Below are 17,328 nucleotides of genomic sequence, written 5' to 3' on the forward strand. Positions count from 1 at the left end.
TGTTGATAGGAGATTCTACGACCTGCACCCGGTGCGAGAAGAGACACGATGGTAGTGGCTGCGTCTTACCAGGTGAGATGACACTGCTGAAGAAGTGGTTCTTTTTACCTGACTAACGGCGGTGCGAGTGTCCCTGTTGTGGTACCGCCATTTCTGCTGCAGCCACCAAGAAATACGCCACCTTCGCGGAGCACTTCGAGAAACGCCCCCGGTGCTTACGGATATGTCATGATCAATTTTGGCATTCTCAGCACTTGCAGTGGGACGAGCTGAACCTGGCGACGCGAACATCAGTGGTCTTGAAATGGGCTAAGGCTAATGGATTGCTGAAGGAACCCTGCTGCCCCTTTTGTGGTTAGGTGTTGGCGGAAGGATATTTGAACTTTGTGTAACCGGTATGGGTACTCGGTTATTGGTTTGTTTTAAGTATCGTTTGATACTTAGTTTTGTTTTATACTGTTTTAAGTATCGCTTTGATACTTGGTTTGTTTTAAGTATCGTTTGATACTTAGTTTTGTTTTATGTATTGTTTTAAGTATCGTTTTGATACTTGGTTTGTTTGTTCCTTAGTACACCCACGAAGCCTCCTTTAGTTCTCAGCTCTCTCCTTCTCTCTGGAAGAGCAGGCCACCTGCCAACTATTGTATCTATTACCGACAACATGATTAGAACCTTATGAACACGTTACACCTTGGGTTGCATTACAAGAGGAGGGAGGGATGTTGGGACAGACTGTATGTTTCCTTTGTTGAGTATGTGGACCAAATTGTGTTGGAGGCGGATAGGGGTGAGGGTATGAGACAGTCACCACTGGGTAGCGAGGTGGGAAGACGCATTAATCCAGGACAGCACTAGTCGCTGCGAGCGCCCATGAGCCCACTTAGGTAGTGATTTTTGGATTTATGTTTGAGGGAAGTGGCTGCAAGGTGGAATGGTCCGCAGTAGTGTATTTTAGATAGTTTGATTTATGGGGCGTGGGGGGAGACTGGTTGTATACCAGTGTTGGCGGTACTAGTATAAATAAATTAGATTGAATTCTAAGTACTTTTCCTATTTATTACTTCAACGAATATAAAACACCTTTACGATCTTTATCTTTAATGCAATGTTATCATTACACCAAGGAAAGCTCTTCATGAAGAAGAGTTAGAGAAAGCTTACAATAGGTGTTCCCGATAGAAGACAGAGGTCTTGTACTATCGGTAACGTAGGTGGGGGCCTAGTGATATCATAAGACTAAGGAAAGAAACAGAAGAAGAAGAGAAGTATCGTTCCCCATCGCCAAGAACTAACTATCTAAGGAGGGATCATTACACACTAATACTTTATATGAAAATCAAAGAGAAGAGGGTACTCATCAATACTGTTACTAACTCTCCTTTACTCATAGGAGGTTCTCAAAGAAAAGGTTGACGAGATAGAGGTCAAGGAAGAGCCATTGTTAGCAGAGGGAGGTCGACTGCAGGGAAGTATGATGGGGAGGAGAAGGGCTCTTTATACCTGAGCTCTCAGTGAGGCTTGGGAAAGGTTCACAACAAACCAGACCCGTGTTGTTAAACAGGCATTCACAGCAGTTGGCCTCTTGCTCCCTATAGATGGAAGTCAAGATTCCGAAATCTCCATCAAAGGTCTTGACACTTCCCTGTTTGTTGATGGGATCAAGGACTGGGCAGATGGGGCAATGGTGGCTAGTGGGATGGTTGAGGAGGATGAGAATGGAGAGGAGGAACAAGATCAAACTCCAGAGTTGGAGGTTGAGCATGATAAACTTGATGGAGAATATATCATCAGTGATACTGACTGAAAAAAATGAAGCATTTATTTTTAGAATTTATATATCTCATACTTCGCAATTTGTATTGACGTGATTATCCTAGCGTCTTGGCATGACTAACTTTAAAACTACTCCAAAGCACATGTTTCTTCTATTTGAGTTTTTACGGTATCATACGGTAGCGTTACCGTAAGTTCTGTGGGAACCATCTAATCTCAATAGCGTTAGGATGTAACTACTAATATCATATGGCAAGCTAGTAGAAGTCACTATTTCTTGTACTTATAATCAAGTGAAGTTTGATGAAGAAATTCAATGTAGGTTCTGTCTGTCCGCTCGTTTAATAGCCACGTAATTTACTTCCCACCATTGGGGTTTGCATCATAGGCTCCTATTATTTGTACATGTTTGCTTCCTAACAGCCGAGATCAAATGCAATGCAACCAGCGTTAGGTTCTCATGGCGACCATCCTATCTTAATTTATATACGCAAGGCTTCAAAATTTGGTCTTCTCGAACCTCATCCTTCTCGACAAACTTCAACTTCTTCTTCTTCACCCTGGGCTCCCAGCTCTCACCGCCTCCACCGTCCTTCTCTGCCTTTTCCTGCATTTTCACAAATTCCATCCTCACAAACATCTTGTTCCCATCATCTACTGTCCCCCTAAGAGCAAAGCCACGCTTGGAAAGTGCATCCACAAATGGTTTGTAGGGCTCGGCCCCTTTTTTCAGCCCTCCCTCCATCTCCGCATCATCCTCTACCTCATTTGCACTAGGACAGTTGAACCTGGACTTGATTTCGGCAACCCAAAGTTCACCTCTCCATCTCAGGATCCGATATGCCTCCTCGACAAAGTCCAAGAAATTTGTGCCCATAAGTGCCAAGCAGAAGATGGCCACGTCTACCGAATCTGGCTCTAAGGGTAGATGTGAAATATCGGCGACAGTTACGTCTGGGTTACTAGCCTGGAGGTCGTAAGAAAGGACTTTGACTTTGGCTTTACCCCAGGGCTTCTGGTGGTTGATCGTAGCTGCTATTCTGGCATCCCCGCATCCAAGATCAGCCACCGTACACCACCCCTCCTCTTTGTCTCTTGGGAGGGGGGATAGGTTCTTCCCAGCATTAGAGTTCCATTTTTTATTATGGCCCCGCTCAAATTTGACCCTTCCTCGCTCCTGTAGCTGCTTGATGAAGACGTCAACAGGATTCTCGGGCCAGACCTCGACTTGCCGCCTGAAACCCGTGTGGTATTCTTGGTACATTTCGGGCTGTTCGCGGAATAGGCTGAGGGAGGAGTTGGACGATGTGGTATAGAGAATTTCATTGATGTGCCGGAACCGGGCTGAAGAGAGTTTCTGACGCATCTTCTGTTGGAGGGGAGTTAAGGTAGAGATGGGGGCCGATCCAGGAGTTTTATCGGCCGAGTCAGACTGGGCTTCGGTATTAGCCGTGGCAGATACTGTATTTGCGTTCCTTATCACTCCCCGAGGCTCTTTCTTCTCTCTAAGGAGAACGGTCTGGCTATCATTTTGTGTCGAGTTCCCTTCCTTTGCACCTTCGATAGTCTTGGAAGTCAATCCCTCGCCGCCTTCCTCGTCGTGGGGTTTGCTCCGTTTCTTCGCCACGGTCAATGCTGCTACCTCCGAAGGATCTGTCTTTGCTGGTTTCCTGCTCTTCTTCCGATCCCTCTGCTTCTTAGCTGGCTTCTTTCCCTCAATAATCTTCTCGTATAACACGAGAACATTTTCCGAAGTCACCACAATCTGCTTTTCCCCTTTAGACTTGGGGGTCTCCTTTTCTAGTTCGGGCTTCTTTGCTGGGAATCTCTTGTTCGCAATTGGAGTAGCATTGCTGCTCGATGCGGACTTGGAGGACTTTGATCTGCGCTTCTTCTTTTTGACCGACTCATCGACTTGAGTCGTTGGCCCAGCCTCGAGATTCCATCCGCTGACCGCAAACATGGGTGGGGAGGTGGAGGCGGAGGACAAATTAGAGCGATAATAATAATAATAATAATCGGGATTGACTGGTGACGATGAGGTTTGTGAGCTCGGCGTCGTAGTGGATACGAAATCTGTGCAGGGCGTTTGCAGGCTGTTACCAAAGCAAAATTTTCTGGATTAAGGCTAAAAGTTAGACCTTTCCTGTTTAGAACCAGAGCCTCTTCCTACCATGTGACACGAACGGCGTCTTGCGCGGGCTGTGTGACTGTACACCGGCTAATCATCACAACCCAAAGTATGATACTCGTAACTTAACCAAGGGTTAGGACTTCTGACTAATGGGAGACTTGCCCAGCAATGTGATGCGGAGAAATTCTGAGCACTCGAGAAGTACCGTACCGGGATTGCATGTTGTCCAAACCCCCCCTCCCCGAACTAAGATAATTTCTATATTTAGCCATTGGTACTACTTTAACCTTATCGATTTAATTAATTCTATTCGATAGTACGAGTAATCGGCTCTTGCTACGCCGAGAAACCCGAAAGTATATATACGAGTATTTACGCCCTGCAACGTTACACTTATCTTAACTGTGTTATTATTCATGCATGGTACAGGTCCGAGTACAGTACCGGTACTGTACTGTACTCAGTATTCGACATTCCCATCCAAGTACTGTACTTGTACTTGCACTCGTACAAGCATCCACGTGGTATCATTTCTAGTAAACTTGAGTGGGTAAATACTACCCCACTTCCTGTCGATAACTTACCGCAGCTCATCTATTCTATTTTCGAGGTTACATTCACCAGCACTCCTCCCCTGTGGCTTTGTGGCAAAATTGATACAAGTGCACCGTAGATGAGGTGGTTTTTAAAATAGTCATTGCAAGCGTGAGTTTCACGGGACTTGCCGGACGATCAAGGTATGATATTGGGTTTTTTTTTCTTTTCTTTCTTTTCTTTCCCTTTTGTGGGGGATTGGAGGAAAAGGTTGCTTTTAAGATGCTACAGGTAGATCGTACTGGTAGAGTTAAGCCATTGGTCACGAATCCTGCATCGCTAGTGGAGCGGTAGCCTAGAGAATGCCCACGTTGGGTCATTCCATGCCTTCTGCGTGTAATGCTACGTAGATTTTATGTCTGCGCCTATCTATCGTGGCCCTGGAAGCGGTACGGCACAAGAGCATGCCGTTGGCATTTGAAATTAGTACCACCAGGAACGCGGCATACCGGTACAAGTATTTCAAAGACATCTCTCCTACCCACTGCCGTATGGTACTGCCTCCTACAGTTAGATGTCATATCCTACACTACCGATGGTCATATGGCGGCGCCTGTTCTCGGACCCAACCGTCGTACCGCGCACCCAGTTAGCAGAAGCTTCGTGCTGTGTCTGTACCACAACATAGATACGACCCCAAATCTGACTGGATTGCTTTGAATAGTTACAACTGTATCATACCCACGATATGCTCCCATCGGAGGTTGCCGCAAGCACCAACTCTGTCTGAATACAGCGCAACAACAGCAGCAGCAGCAACAGCAACAGCAGCGCCTACAGAAACCCAAACACTATGCTGGCACTGTATGATACGGCATCTTTTACCAGCACACGAGCCTTCTAGTTTATGGGAGCTCTTGGGTACTTGGGCTGGCTGGGTTATCATGCCATGCGGTCTGCTTAGGTAATAGATAAGTTACCACTGAGCATACGTGCCAATTTTCATCATCAATACAATATCCGACGGCGCCCGACGCCTCACAGATCCAGCTGAAGAGGTATATTGGGTATCTTATTTATTTTTTCTTTTTCCATTATGCTCACCAAATTCTCGCAGACAAGGATGCTTTGAAGATGCGAGACGGCTCAAAAAAAAAAAAAAAAAAGGTGAAAAGATGAAAAGCTGCTAGGTTTTGGCTTTGTTGGAATGATGAAAAAAGCAACACGCACCTTTCCTGACTGACCGCTGTGACTACGATTCTCGAGCAGTGGGGTTTGATCCATGATACGGATAGCACTCGTACCAGTTTTGATACCAAGTATCAGAAAGAAAAAAAGTACCTTGCCGTATCATACTCACCTAGCCCGAGGGAACCCCCATCCAGTAAGGGAGGGACGTTGCGATGGTTCAAAGGGGGAAAAAAACGCATTGCTTGTGTCTCTCCCCCGACCTGAGATATGTTTCTCCCTCTAACTTTGCTCCCTCGGCGTGCTTTTTTGTGCCGTGCGCGCTACGCTCGGAAGAGGGCAGACATGATCCCGTATTCCGTAACTACCGGGACAAGCACTTGGTCACAGTCTATATGGCCCCAGATATACCTCTGCGCCGGCACTTCTCCGAGGCAGCACTCAACTCAGACTGGACCTTGGTTCTGCAGACCTTTTATCGTGGTTATCCCATCGCATCAAATGCCCCGAGAGGTAGCCGGCAATGCGATTTTTTTTTTTTCCGGGAGATAACCCCACGGTAGTCGATAAACCTACTCGTATATTGTACCAATTATCTTGATCCAATAGCGTACTGCACTTCCATTCATAGTACCTTCACTTCTGTCCCTGGTGGTCGTGCATTACGGTTGGCTCGGGCACTCTATTGATAGCGTTACAGTACTGGCACAAGCCCCCCCCGGACCCCATCCCCTTTTTTTGTTTTTTTTGCGCATGTTTTCCATGATATTTTCTGGCAAAGTGATCTGATACTCGAGTACCCATTTTGTGACCCTCATAGGAGACCACATAGGGTATCGTATCCAGTCTCCACCGAGGGCATGGCGAAACTGGGCGGGTGACGAGCAAGGGGTACTTCATGGGTAAAAAAGGTGAATCCTTCGAGGTACCTGTGGGGTAGCAAAAAATTCCCTTGCAAATTATCGCCGCTCTCCATCCTCCCAGCTTCTCCATGCACCCGGTGAAGACTTTTGGGTACGGTACTCGAGTGTTGATCAGGTTGCACTTTTCCACGTTTTACACTTTCTCGCCCCCGCCTCACTTCATTACCCCCCCATTCTTGTCTGGACTTATTCACCGTAATAATAATAATATTTCTTTTTCACGATTCCAATCAGCGTTGTTTCTTACTCTGCCGTATCGGTATTTCTTTTCCCCCCTTCATAGGTATTTTAGCTCAGGTTCTGTTGTAGTCCAGACCGTCCTACTTGTAGCCGTGTATCAAAACTTCTCACTGCTGCTCGAGATTCGTGCATATTCTGCGGCCTGTTCTCCGTTCCACAACTTCCTCGTCCTCCCCTTGCTTTCTCCTTTGTGGGATCCTTTTCTTCCGTTGTCGCTCTCTCCCCGTACGGGTACAGTAATTGTACAATACTATCTACAGTGCACACGACAAGACAAAAGAGGGACACTCAGTTTCTCGGATTTAGGAAGGAGGATCCATAGCAGTGTCCCCTGGGCCAACCACCACCTTTTTTTTAGGGTTTTATAGTTCCCCCCTACCGAATCCCGCCTGAAGGCGAACGCTGAGGTGCACAGGCAATCTGTGAGGGTGAAGATGGCGGTGTGGTGTGCAGAACGGGGGGGGTCTTTGGCGGGCTATGATAGGATAGGTCACAATCACAGGGTGGCGGCAAAGATCTGTCCGCTCTTAAGCGAATCGGGAAACAGGATTTATATCCACCTTCTACTCGCCTATCTCATCACTCCTCGTCTGATCAGCAGCATCCGGGGCGACGACAAGCGAGCCTGTGTCGACAAAATTCCCTTATACCCTTCTCATCAACTTCTCGTCTGATAAAGGATTTGCTGCGCAACACGCAATATTGCCTTCCGAGATACTATTATCGCATTTATTTGTGGTCCCGGCTATCATATCGGAGATATTCGCTATCGCCTTTCCCTTCTTTCCCCCCTCTTTTCCCCCCCTATTGGCAGCTTTCCTCAATCACACATGATGGAGTCCCAATTGCCACAAGGGCATCTGGCTGTTGGTGGAGACGATGAAACTGGTTCCCCCGATCAGCAACAACAATCGCAACAATCGGGCAATGAGAACCCCCCTCCCGAAACAACTGACGCCGCCTCGTCAAGTTCAACAGTACATGATGCAGCGGTATCCCCAACCGACGGTGGGGATGGCGGGAATGCTAAAACAGCTCCATCGAGTGCGGCTGCAGTTGCGAAGGCTTCGCGGAAAAGAACCAAAACGGGTTGCTTAAGTATGCTACGCTATTTCTCACCCCCTCCCTGGTAGTGCAGGGTGGGTGAATAAAATACTCCAAAGCAAGAGGATTTGTGGCTAACGAGCAACTCTTTTGTTTCTCTTTGTAGCTTGCCGGAAGCGACGCATAAAGTGCGGAGAGGAACGGCCAACGTGTGCAAACTGCATCAAATCCAAACGAGTATGTGAGGGTTACAACCAACGCGTAGTTTTCAAGGATGGTATGAATGGCATGTATCGCCCGGGGATGATGGGGGCTGCGGGGGGTTCAATGGACAGGCGATTGATCCAGCCATATCCCATTCAACCAGCTCCGGCCCCAGGATCGGGATCGGCATTGCAACCAATTGCTCCCGCTCCGCCGGTCAACTACCGTCAACCAGAGCCTGTTGCACCGTTGGATCAGAGCAAGCCTTCTCATCTTAGACGTGTATATGAAGAGCAGCAGCACATGCAGCAGCAGCAGCAAATGTTCCATGGTCTGGGTCAACAAAGCCCTCTTACATCACTAGGAGATACTCTCGGGCACCAAGGCCAGTTCCAACAACAAGGCTCATATAACCAGCCTCAGCAGGTTCCAGTGACCCAAGGACACGACCAAGGTGCGCAACAATACATATCATACTACCCACAGGTTCCGAATCCTGTGGTTGGTGAAACCCTTTCTGGATCACCCACGAGTAGCGACAGGCCCCAGTTCAGCGCTCCTATAGATTCCGAGTCGGCGCCCTCTGTATTTGGTTCCGGGCCAAGCTCTGGGGTATATACTAGTACTCCGATCACTCCATATGCACCCCCCCATCCTTCGGCTACAAATAGCTCTGATCCATGCCCTTTTAACCCCCCTATCGATCGGAAATATGCCGTGGCCTCAGGCGGGGAACAATTCAACCAGCCGGTTCAGGAACTCGGGGGGATGTTTAGAAATAATGAAAACCTTATTCGTAGGTCTCCCCTTTGAACTTTGTTGGAGCTGGTGCAGACGCCGGTGTGTACATTTGTCTTTGGTTTCGTCTCTTTCCCATGTGAGTTCGTTCTTGGAACAGTCTGTAGATTTCTCCTGAGAGCACGTCGCCCACTTGTTACTTGTAATACTGTGAGCCGTACGTACCTCCTTTTCGTGCCCTACCACCCTTGCTCCATATCTCTGCGCCGCCTATTCGGCATCTTAGAGGTAGGGTAGTCCTCTTGGGATTACTTTTAAACCTTTGATTTCCTAAGCACATTTGCACTGGGTCGTATTTACCAATAATCGCTGCCTCTTTCCTTGACTTGTGGGCCCAAACTTACGTTGAAGGCATTCCGTCGTTTTCCCCGACGCTGACCCGTATGTAGCGACGACGTCGTCGGGGTCACCGGGACCGTCTTCCAATCCGTCGACTATTACCGCAACTGCTGACCCGAGCTTCAGCGGCGCCCACTTTGTCGGCCCGGAATTCATCCAGCTACACCAGGCACCAGCCGACCTTGAGCTCGAGTACGATGACGACAACGACGAGATGTACGATGAAGAGGACGACGATGAGGACGATTATGAGGTTCATGATTTGGATGAGATGATGATGGATCCTACGGGACAGGAGATGATAAGTCCGAGAGCGCATATATCGAACGTTATTGAGCCGTATTCTAGACATCTAGCAAATACTAGGATATCATTTAGGTCGTTCCTACCCGATCAAGGGGTCCTCACGACATATCACCCGACTATGACTTCTTCGCCATTGATGAATCATACGACGGCCAAGATATTTTGTCATTTCATTTACGTCCTAGGTCCCAGCTTGTCGTTGTTCGAGAGACACCCTCCGAATCCGCACGTCGCTTTCACTCCAGGTGCAGGGCTCAGTGGCCCTCAAAATGTGTGGTCGTATACTGTCCCCATGTTGTCGTTATCACATCCACCACTTCTACATGCGATATTAGCGCTATCTAGTCTTCACATATCCAAGTTGACCCGTGGGCCAACACACCCCTCGCTTCTGCATTATCATATCGCTCTCAGAAGACTGGGGAAAGCGATTGCTAGTGATAAACATAGAGGGCACGCAGCAACTCTTACCGCAACCCTGGTTTTGGGTTATTACGAGACCATGGCAGCTGAGCATGATAAATGGAGCAGCCATATTCACGGCGCAAAGCAACTCTTGAAGGAGATTGATTTCGACAAACTGAATAGAAGAGTTTCGACGATGGAAGAAGAGAGGGCAGATGGGGGACAGGGTTCTTACGAGTCGGCAGAGTCGGCACTTCAGCCTTCCCTACTCAGGTTACGGAGAATGAGACGACCGCCCGTTGCCGTTGCCAATGAAGCGGATAAGAACCTTACAGCGTTCATGATGGGCAAATCGAAGAGGAGACTTTATGGTTCAGGGAAAAGGCCAGACGCACCGTTCAGTCGGAAGGAAGAGGAGACAATGCAATTGCAGGAAGACATGTTTTGGTGGTTTGCGAAGATGGACTGCTACCAATCCGTCCTGAGCGGGTGTCCTCTTGTGTACGCATGACCCACAAAAACCTGCTCTTTGTGACTATACTTTTACTGACATATCCATTACAGTCTTGACTATGTCTTCTGGAGCCAATGCCCTCCCCGAGCGCGGATCGGCACTCTAGGCACAACATATGGCTCTTCTGACCACTTTTTTTTGCTCTTAGGGAGACTCTGCGACTTCCAGGTGCGGGATTTGAGGCGGAAGAAGGCCGTGCAGAGGGCTAATGGGGGTATGTGGATCCCGCCACCGGAGATGGGGGGGCCGCCGAGAGGAATGGGAAGAGGGGGAGGGAGAGGGGGGCCGCCCCCGGGTGCAGGTGGGCCCGGCATGCAAAGGCCTCCGCCGTATCCTGGGGGTGTGGGTGGACCTCAAGGCGCTGGCGGACCCCTGGGTATGAGAGGCCCGCCGAGAACGAGCGGTCCACCTGGTATGAGAGGCCCTCCGGGTGCGGTCCGAGGCCGAGGAATGGGCCCCCCGCTTGATCAAATGCATTTTGGCATGATTCCACCTCCCACAGGCCCCCCACGTCTGCCTACTGCCTTTGCAGAAAATCTTCCCCGCCACCCTAATAAACCCTCTGCTACAGCTTCAAAGGATGACCTTCCATCGGAGGAGGATCTTGAAGCCGCAACTGTCCTCGCGGAAACGGAATGGGCAGAAATTTATAAGGCCTTTCACGTCTTCCAAGAGTCACTCGGTGATGAATACCAGCCTCTACCTATCGAATATATGCCTGTGCAAAACACACCCTTTGGCGCAGCAATCTACTTTAGAACATACTCTATCGCAACGCTACAATCACTATACAACATGGCTTTAATAATCTTACATCGATGCCACCCCTCCATGCCGGCCGTATCAATGGTAGCTGCGGGTGTGGCGGCCCAGAAGACGGCAAAACTCGCAATAGATATTGCTCGCATCACGGCAGGCCTCGTCCCCACCGACCCCACTGGCCAGATCAACCCTGCTCTCGGGGCCTCGTTGATCGAGTCCTCAATGCCAATCTTTTTCGCAGCGGTTCAGTACCAAGACCAAGCACAGCGGGAATGGGTTGTCATGAAATTGCGGGAAATTGCCCGTCTAACGGGCTGGGCCACCGCGTCCCGCGTACTGTTAGGTTGTCAACGTGCATGGGAGAAGGCAGCGGAAATGGGGCGTGGACCGGCATACACCAGGCCACCTTTTGAAGAAGAGGGCGAATTGTTTTACGAAGCGTTTAATGAGAAGATGGCGGCGGATACGGGGATCAATTCCATGCAGGATGAGGAGGGGTCTGAGGAGGCTGGGAGCAAGAGGTTTTTATGGAGAACGGCTGGGAGAAGGACCGCTGGGGCCGTTGGTATATTGGGCGAGGAGGGTGAGGACCTGGGTATCGGCGGGCTGAATTTGAGCATGGGTGTTTAGCCAAGGATGAGGCAAACGGATTATCTCGACTTTTTTTTTTTTTTTTTTGTATCATATCATATCATACCAGCATTTAACCTTGGCCCTGCATCGATAGTATCATACCCACAACGCAGATTTCCCTTTATGTACATATCATACATTTTGAGGGCCCGATCGGCAGCACCCGCATGAGACGGGAGGTTAAATAGGATCACAGCAGCTGCGAGTTTCTGATATCATACTGATATACTCTCCCAAGCGGTATGATACCCGGTCGAGGGAGTAGAGATAAATAAGGAGGGGCCCCTTCGTCTGTCCATCAGAAATAGAAATATAAACTCCAGCGGGCCATGACCAAATTTTGTAGTTTTTTTTCTTCACCCCACAATCTATCATTCGAGTAGCCAAGCTACGATGCATATCGTACAAGTCCAAGCAACCGACCGACCGAGGATAGTCTACCAGTACAGACCAGTACAGCGCACCACAACACCACCAATGACTCGTATACCGGTAGATTGGAGATCTCAAGCTAGACATGATACCAGTATCAAATCATGCAATAACCGTAGACTACCGTACTGTACACCCAGATGGAAACCGTATAGCGAGGTAATTTACGAGTAGTTTGTAACGATATCAAGGCTGGCCCGTCCAGGAAGGAAGGGAAGTGCAATAGTAACTTATCATGGTCGTGCTTAGGTCGAATCCGGAGAATTACGGGGAGATAGTTAGTTACATTGACTTACCTAAGCTTCCGATCCTCCAAACTGCCAGGGGAAAGAAGAAAAAAAAAAAAACAAGGGGCGCTCCCACTTTTTTTTTCCTCGCTTTTTTTTTTTGCTCTTACGTATGATTACGATGTTAAATCTACGGTAGTCCCTTACCGGTTTACCGTGATTCACACGTGCACATTGCAACAACACCTGCATCCCGCGAAACGGGAGAAAACAGAAAGAAAAGAAAAAAAAAAACAACTTCGGATAATCCCGTCTCGACCCATCCGATCCCGTCCCAAACTACGGTACAATATTATGCATTGCATAATTGGTGTAAATCTACGATAACAGCATCAGTCGCCTCGCCCCGCACATCCCTCGACCATGATAAACACACACCGTTAATCACGTACTGTACTGTATTCGTACCATGCTGTAGATAGCTATGATATAATATATAAGATATATTGTACAACTACACCCCCACCCGCGCTCCAACTCCCAGAAAACCGCGATAACTTGTCCTATCATACATAATTTTTTCTTCCCCGACCGCCAAGCCCTCTGTGACAGTTGACGAAAAACAGCTATCCCAAACGACGAGTTGGAAAGAAAAAAATGGGAAAAAAGAAGATAGGAGAGAGACCTCGCGCGTTCTAGAACCCTCCAACCCGTCTAATAATACCAGCACCCGCGTAATCGCAATCCAATCCAATCGCAGAAAGAGAAGAGAGGAAGGAAGGAAGAGTCAACAAAAGCGGCACAACCATAGTAGGTAAAAAGGAAGCAAGTAGTAGTAGAAAAAGAGCAGATTGGAGTGGAGATAGATCATGTCCACGCAGCCATCCATCGATCAATCAATAATACACGGTAAGTGAGACGAGCTCAAGGGAATGAAGAGGATTTTCTAAAAGTCAAAAAGGTCATCCAACTCGTCCAGCTCCACACTCTCGGGGGACCCCAAATGTCTTTCTAGTTCCCCACCCCAATTGCCCAGGCCAAGACCTACGGGTTTTTCGCTCTCTTCTCGTGTTCTTTCCACTTCCACCGCCTCCTCGTCCGGCGGCTCCACCCGGCTCTCCCGGATATCCTCGTCATCCTCTCTGTCCTCCCGCTTCACGTGCGCCAGCCCGTCGGAAGCATCCAGGACTCCGACACCCGTTACTACGCCTCCAACAACACCGGATACCGCTGCGTGCGAATATCCTAACAGGATTCCGTCCCCGCCGGGCTCCCCATGACCATCCGATTCGTACTCGCCCCTATTTCGCTTCTCCCCGGCGACGGAGGAGGGTGGGTTGGATGTCTCGCGACTGGCACTTCGTCGGCAGATGTATATGGCCGATTGCGAGAACTCTCGTTCGTCGCCTTCCAGCGGCGGGGATGACAGGGCGGATTTACCTCCCGAGAGGCTCGTACTTGTAGCTGTGGTACCACTCGTCGCGCTGGGCACGGGTGATGGGGGTGATAGTTCGTGTGACGTAAAATCCAGATCCACTTCCGGGCTAGGGGAGATCTCGCGACGGCGACAGGGGTCTTCGTTTTCCTCGGCGTCCGGGTCCTCGGTATCCGACGTTGAAGGGGTGGCAGGTGTAGGTGATACGACACTAAGTTGGGGAGGATGAGAGTTTGGGATTGGTTGGTGAGGAATTGCACTTAGGTAGAAGTATATGCGCTTCGGATGAGTGGTTATTAGTTCTTTCGAAAGTACGCATTGGCTCGATGCCGATGATGAGGATGAGAAGGGACGCTTGAGGTAGGTGTTTAGTCGAGAGGAAATTATTGCGTGGGGATTAGCCGAGCTGCAACCCAAAACCGTCAGTAAAGCGCTTTGACAACCTCTACTCTCTTTTTCTTTTTTCTTTTTCTGAGACATCATCCCTACAGTGCGAAACCACAATTCCCCGACAACACCCACACCCACACATACCACCTAGCATCTTACCACCGACACAGAGAGATAAGGGAGGGGTCACCATTTTCTCCGGTAAAAGCAGTCCAAAATAAATTCCCCATCGACAGAAGAAAAAAAAATAACAATAATAATAACAAAAAATAAATATAAAAATAAAAAATAAAAAAGGGAACATCAGCAGGGGGAAAGGGGTACTTACTTTTCCACAACTCCAAGAACAGGCGCCAACACCGCCGCCAACTCTTTAACAGTATGCGGCCTATTCCCCGACCGTTCGAGGACGTCCACTACCCCAGATACAATCTCATCGTTGATGCCCTCATGGCTAATCCTAAATTCCGGTGGCGGAGAGGGTGGGAGGTTGTTGCGACTGGTAGTGTCGTAGCCGCCAGCGGACAGAGGCGAGTGATCCCGTTTCACACGCTTCTGTGGTGGCTCGCTCTTTGTCGTGGACGACGAAGGCGAAGAGCGCGAACTCTGTGGAAGATGAATCCCGAGCGACGGTAACGAGAGGGACTTTCGGCGAGTATTGTAGACCATTTTTTTTTTTTATGAAGAAAAAAAGTTTTCGGAGGTTGAAGGAGGAGGAGAGGAAGGAAGAAGGCGAAAAGGCCCAACAAAAAAAAAAGCTCCAAAAAGTAAGAAATCGCAGCGAACCGAATGGGATTGTATTGTGCTGTCCCGGTAATCAATCTATTGGATCAGGAGTGTGTGAGAACAAATGAGGAAGAGGAGGAGGAGAAGGGGGAGAAGGAGGAGGACGAAGGCGGCGACGACACAGATGGCAAAATGCGGGGGGGGGAGCGCGAGGGAAGGAGGGACCCGTACTGCAACCACGAAAGGGTAATCGAAAACAAAACGGTTAGCCGCGCGAGCAAGAAGGGGAAAATAAAAAATAAAAAAATATCATAATCCCAGCAAGAATACTCGTAGCTGAAAGACGGAAAATGGAAGAACCAAACTAGGAGAGAAAGGGAAGATTACATTGTTATTGGAAAACTTGAGGGGCGATAAAAAAAAAAAAAAAATCGATAGTGTGCAGCCAGGCAGGGAGGGAGGGAGGGAACCGGCAGTTGGGCTGCGCACTGCAGGACAGTAGCGACCAAGAAAAGTAAAGAGTAGGAAGGAACGGGCACGCAGGAAGGGGGGGATTTCGAAAGAAGGGGTGATTTTTCAGAATTTATGGGATAACTCTCGGGTGGACGTTGCTACAAGCGTGCAATAACATACCGGTGGTGGTATCACCACATCGAAGGCAGAGAAGAGAAGAAGAGAGCTGTTGTTATCAAAATTTATTGTTGCCTCACAGATGACGATGATCCGACGAGTGAGTAACGACGTCGCCAGATGAGGGGCTCAGTACGAGAGTATCATACTCGTAGTCTACCAGTATCGCGCGCCTCACCAACCACAGGGAATGCAGGAGACAAAGAAGAAGACAATACGAGTATACCAAACCATCGAGAATAATTCCTTCCTTTCTCTTTTTGTTCCCTTATTCCTTCCTTCCCTTCTTCCCTCCTCCATTCCTGCAGCATCAACCAAACAACCAACCAACCAACCCATCACCACCTCACAGCAAGGGGACACATCCTGCCCAACCACACCCGGTCTATCTCTGATACCAGTACCGGTCTGGCCATCTATTGCATGCAGTGCTCGCACTGCGCTCTAGGCAGGTGCACCAGATCCCTGACTGACCCGTTGCTCGTAGAAGAAGCAGAAGAAGAAAAGAAATTACCGCCCACCCCACCCATTACTGGGCAATAACACATAAATAACACATGCGGTGTTTTCTCCCTACCAATGCTCGTACTCACATAACACACCGACACATACACATGCACACACCTCCTTCCTTATCCCCACATTCCCCGTTATGGCGATCCCATGCGCACCGCTAACCGTGACGTTTTGCGATACCGTACTGTACCCTACTTGTTCACACTGTACCTGTACTACCGTAAAAACTCGTTAAATCCGGCATCTGGAATCGGGCTTGGCTATGGCGCAAATTGGGTAGAGTGATCATGCCAAGAGATCAAGTGACTGGGAGTGATGCCGAGATTAGAAACTCGCACAGACTATATCAAATAGAGCATGAGTCAACTCACCCGTGTTTGTTTTCTTATTATTAGAGTTCAATGAGTATCTCGTATTTGCCTACCGGTGAATAGAGTTTGACAATGACTATAGGTTTTATAATTGTGAAATATAGAGTCATGATATTATTGACTCAATATCAGAGACAATTGTTGAGTTCAAGTCAGCATGAGACAAGAATATATAGAGAAGTAAAGGGAAGACAAAGTGTAGTACGTAGAATGTTTAGAACTGAGAACAGAGAGACCAATTACCTGATAGAAGACATGAGTCCAATTCGAACACCAAAACGCCAGCAGGGGCCAAATGCAAAGCCAATCAAGGAACGAACTCTATGTTCTTACGATTTAAAGCCAATTCAGCATCCAGAACGAAGCTATAGCCAAAATCAAAAACTGCGAGTACTTACGTTCCTGGCTCATCATTCCATTCCACTTGTCCAGCCGGGAATGTATTGCCATCCCACACAACAAGAAGCTGCTGACTTCTATCAAATTCTACAAACTACAATCAGTGACTGGGTACCAACAAAAAATCGAATTGAGGAGGTAGGAAGAAACTCGGGAAAAAGAAAAGAAGAAAGTATCGGAGTTTCGCAGCGGGTACTATGGCCACAATTAGAGGATCTGTTATATGGTCAGTTTATAGAGCGAAGGAAAGCAGGACGAACAGTGAGGCAGGGGTGGTTTCGAATTCAGTCTCAATTCTTATTTTGAGAGACTTATCCAAACACTAGTCCAGAGCTCTTCAGATTCAGTAACGGGTGGTTTCGGGGGTTTCTTGGTCACCATCAAATTAGCCTTCGCAGTATCACC

The 17,328-nt window shown here is 48.4% G+C and overlaps 3 protein-coding genes; 1 reads left to right on the forward strand and 2 right to left on the reverse strand.

Moving 5' to 3' along the window:
* Positions 1 to 2,109: 2,109 nt before the first annotated feature.
* On the reverse strand, positions 2,110 to 3,772 carry GSTUM_00000560001 (uncharacterized protein). XM_002837851.2 has 1 exon: positions 2,110 to 3,772. Exon 1 carries the CDS (start codon positions 3,734 to 3,736, stop codon positions 2,246 to 2,248), a length of 1,491 nt encoding a protein of 496 aa, XP_002837897.1. The 5' UTR covers positions 3,737 to 3,772; the 3' UTR covers positions 2,110 to 2,245.
* Positions 3,773 to 9,601: 5,829 nt separating this feature from the next.
* On the forward strand, positions 9,602 to 11,794 carry GSTUM_00000561001 (uncharacterized protein; the record flags this gene model as incomplete). Its single annotated transcript, XM_002837852.1, has 2 exons — positions 9,602 to 10,389; positions 10,453 to 11,794. 2 exons carry the CDS (start codon positions 9,602 to 9,604, stop codon positions 11,792 to 11,794), a joined length of 2,130 nt encoding a protein of 709 aa, XP_002837898.1.
* Positions 11,795 to 12,939: 1,145 nt separating this feature from the next.
* On the reverse strand, positions 12,940 to 14,950 carry GSTUM_00000562001 (uncharacterized protein; the record flags this gene model as incomplete). XM_002837853.2 has 2 exons in its annotated part: positions 12,940 to 14,297; positions 14,610 to 14,950. 2 exons carry the CDS (start codon positions 14,948 to 14,950, stop codon positions 13,403 to 13,405), a joined length of 1,236 nt encoding a protein of 411 aa, XP_002837899.1. The 3' UTR covers positions 12,940 to 13,402.
* Positions 14,951 to 17,328: the final 2,378 nt, after the last annotated feature.

The sequence above is a fragment of the Tuber melanosporum genome, assembly GCF_000151645.1.
Source record: "Tuber melanosporum whole genome shotgun sequence assembly, scaffold_201, strain Mel28".
Classification (NCBI taxonomy): Eukaryota; Fungi; Ascomycota; class Pezizomycetes; order Pezizales; family Tuberaceae; genus Tuber; species Tuber melanosporum.

Bases quoted from the DNA above. Each gene is read 5' to 3' on its own strand.
- GSTUM_00000560001 (XM_002837851.2), bottom strand. From the start codon at position 3,736: ATGTTTGCGGTCAGCGGATGGAATCTCGAGGCTGGGCCAACGACTCAA.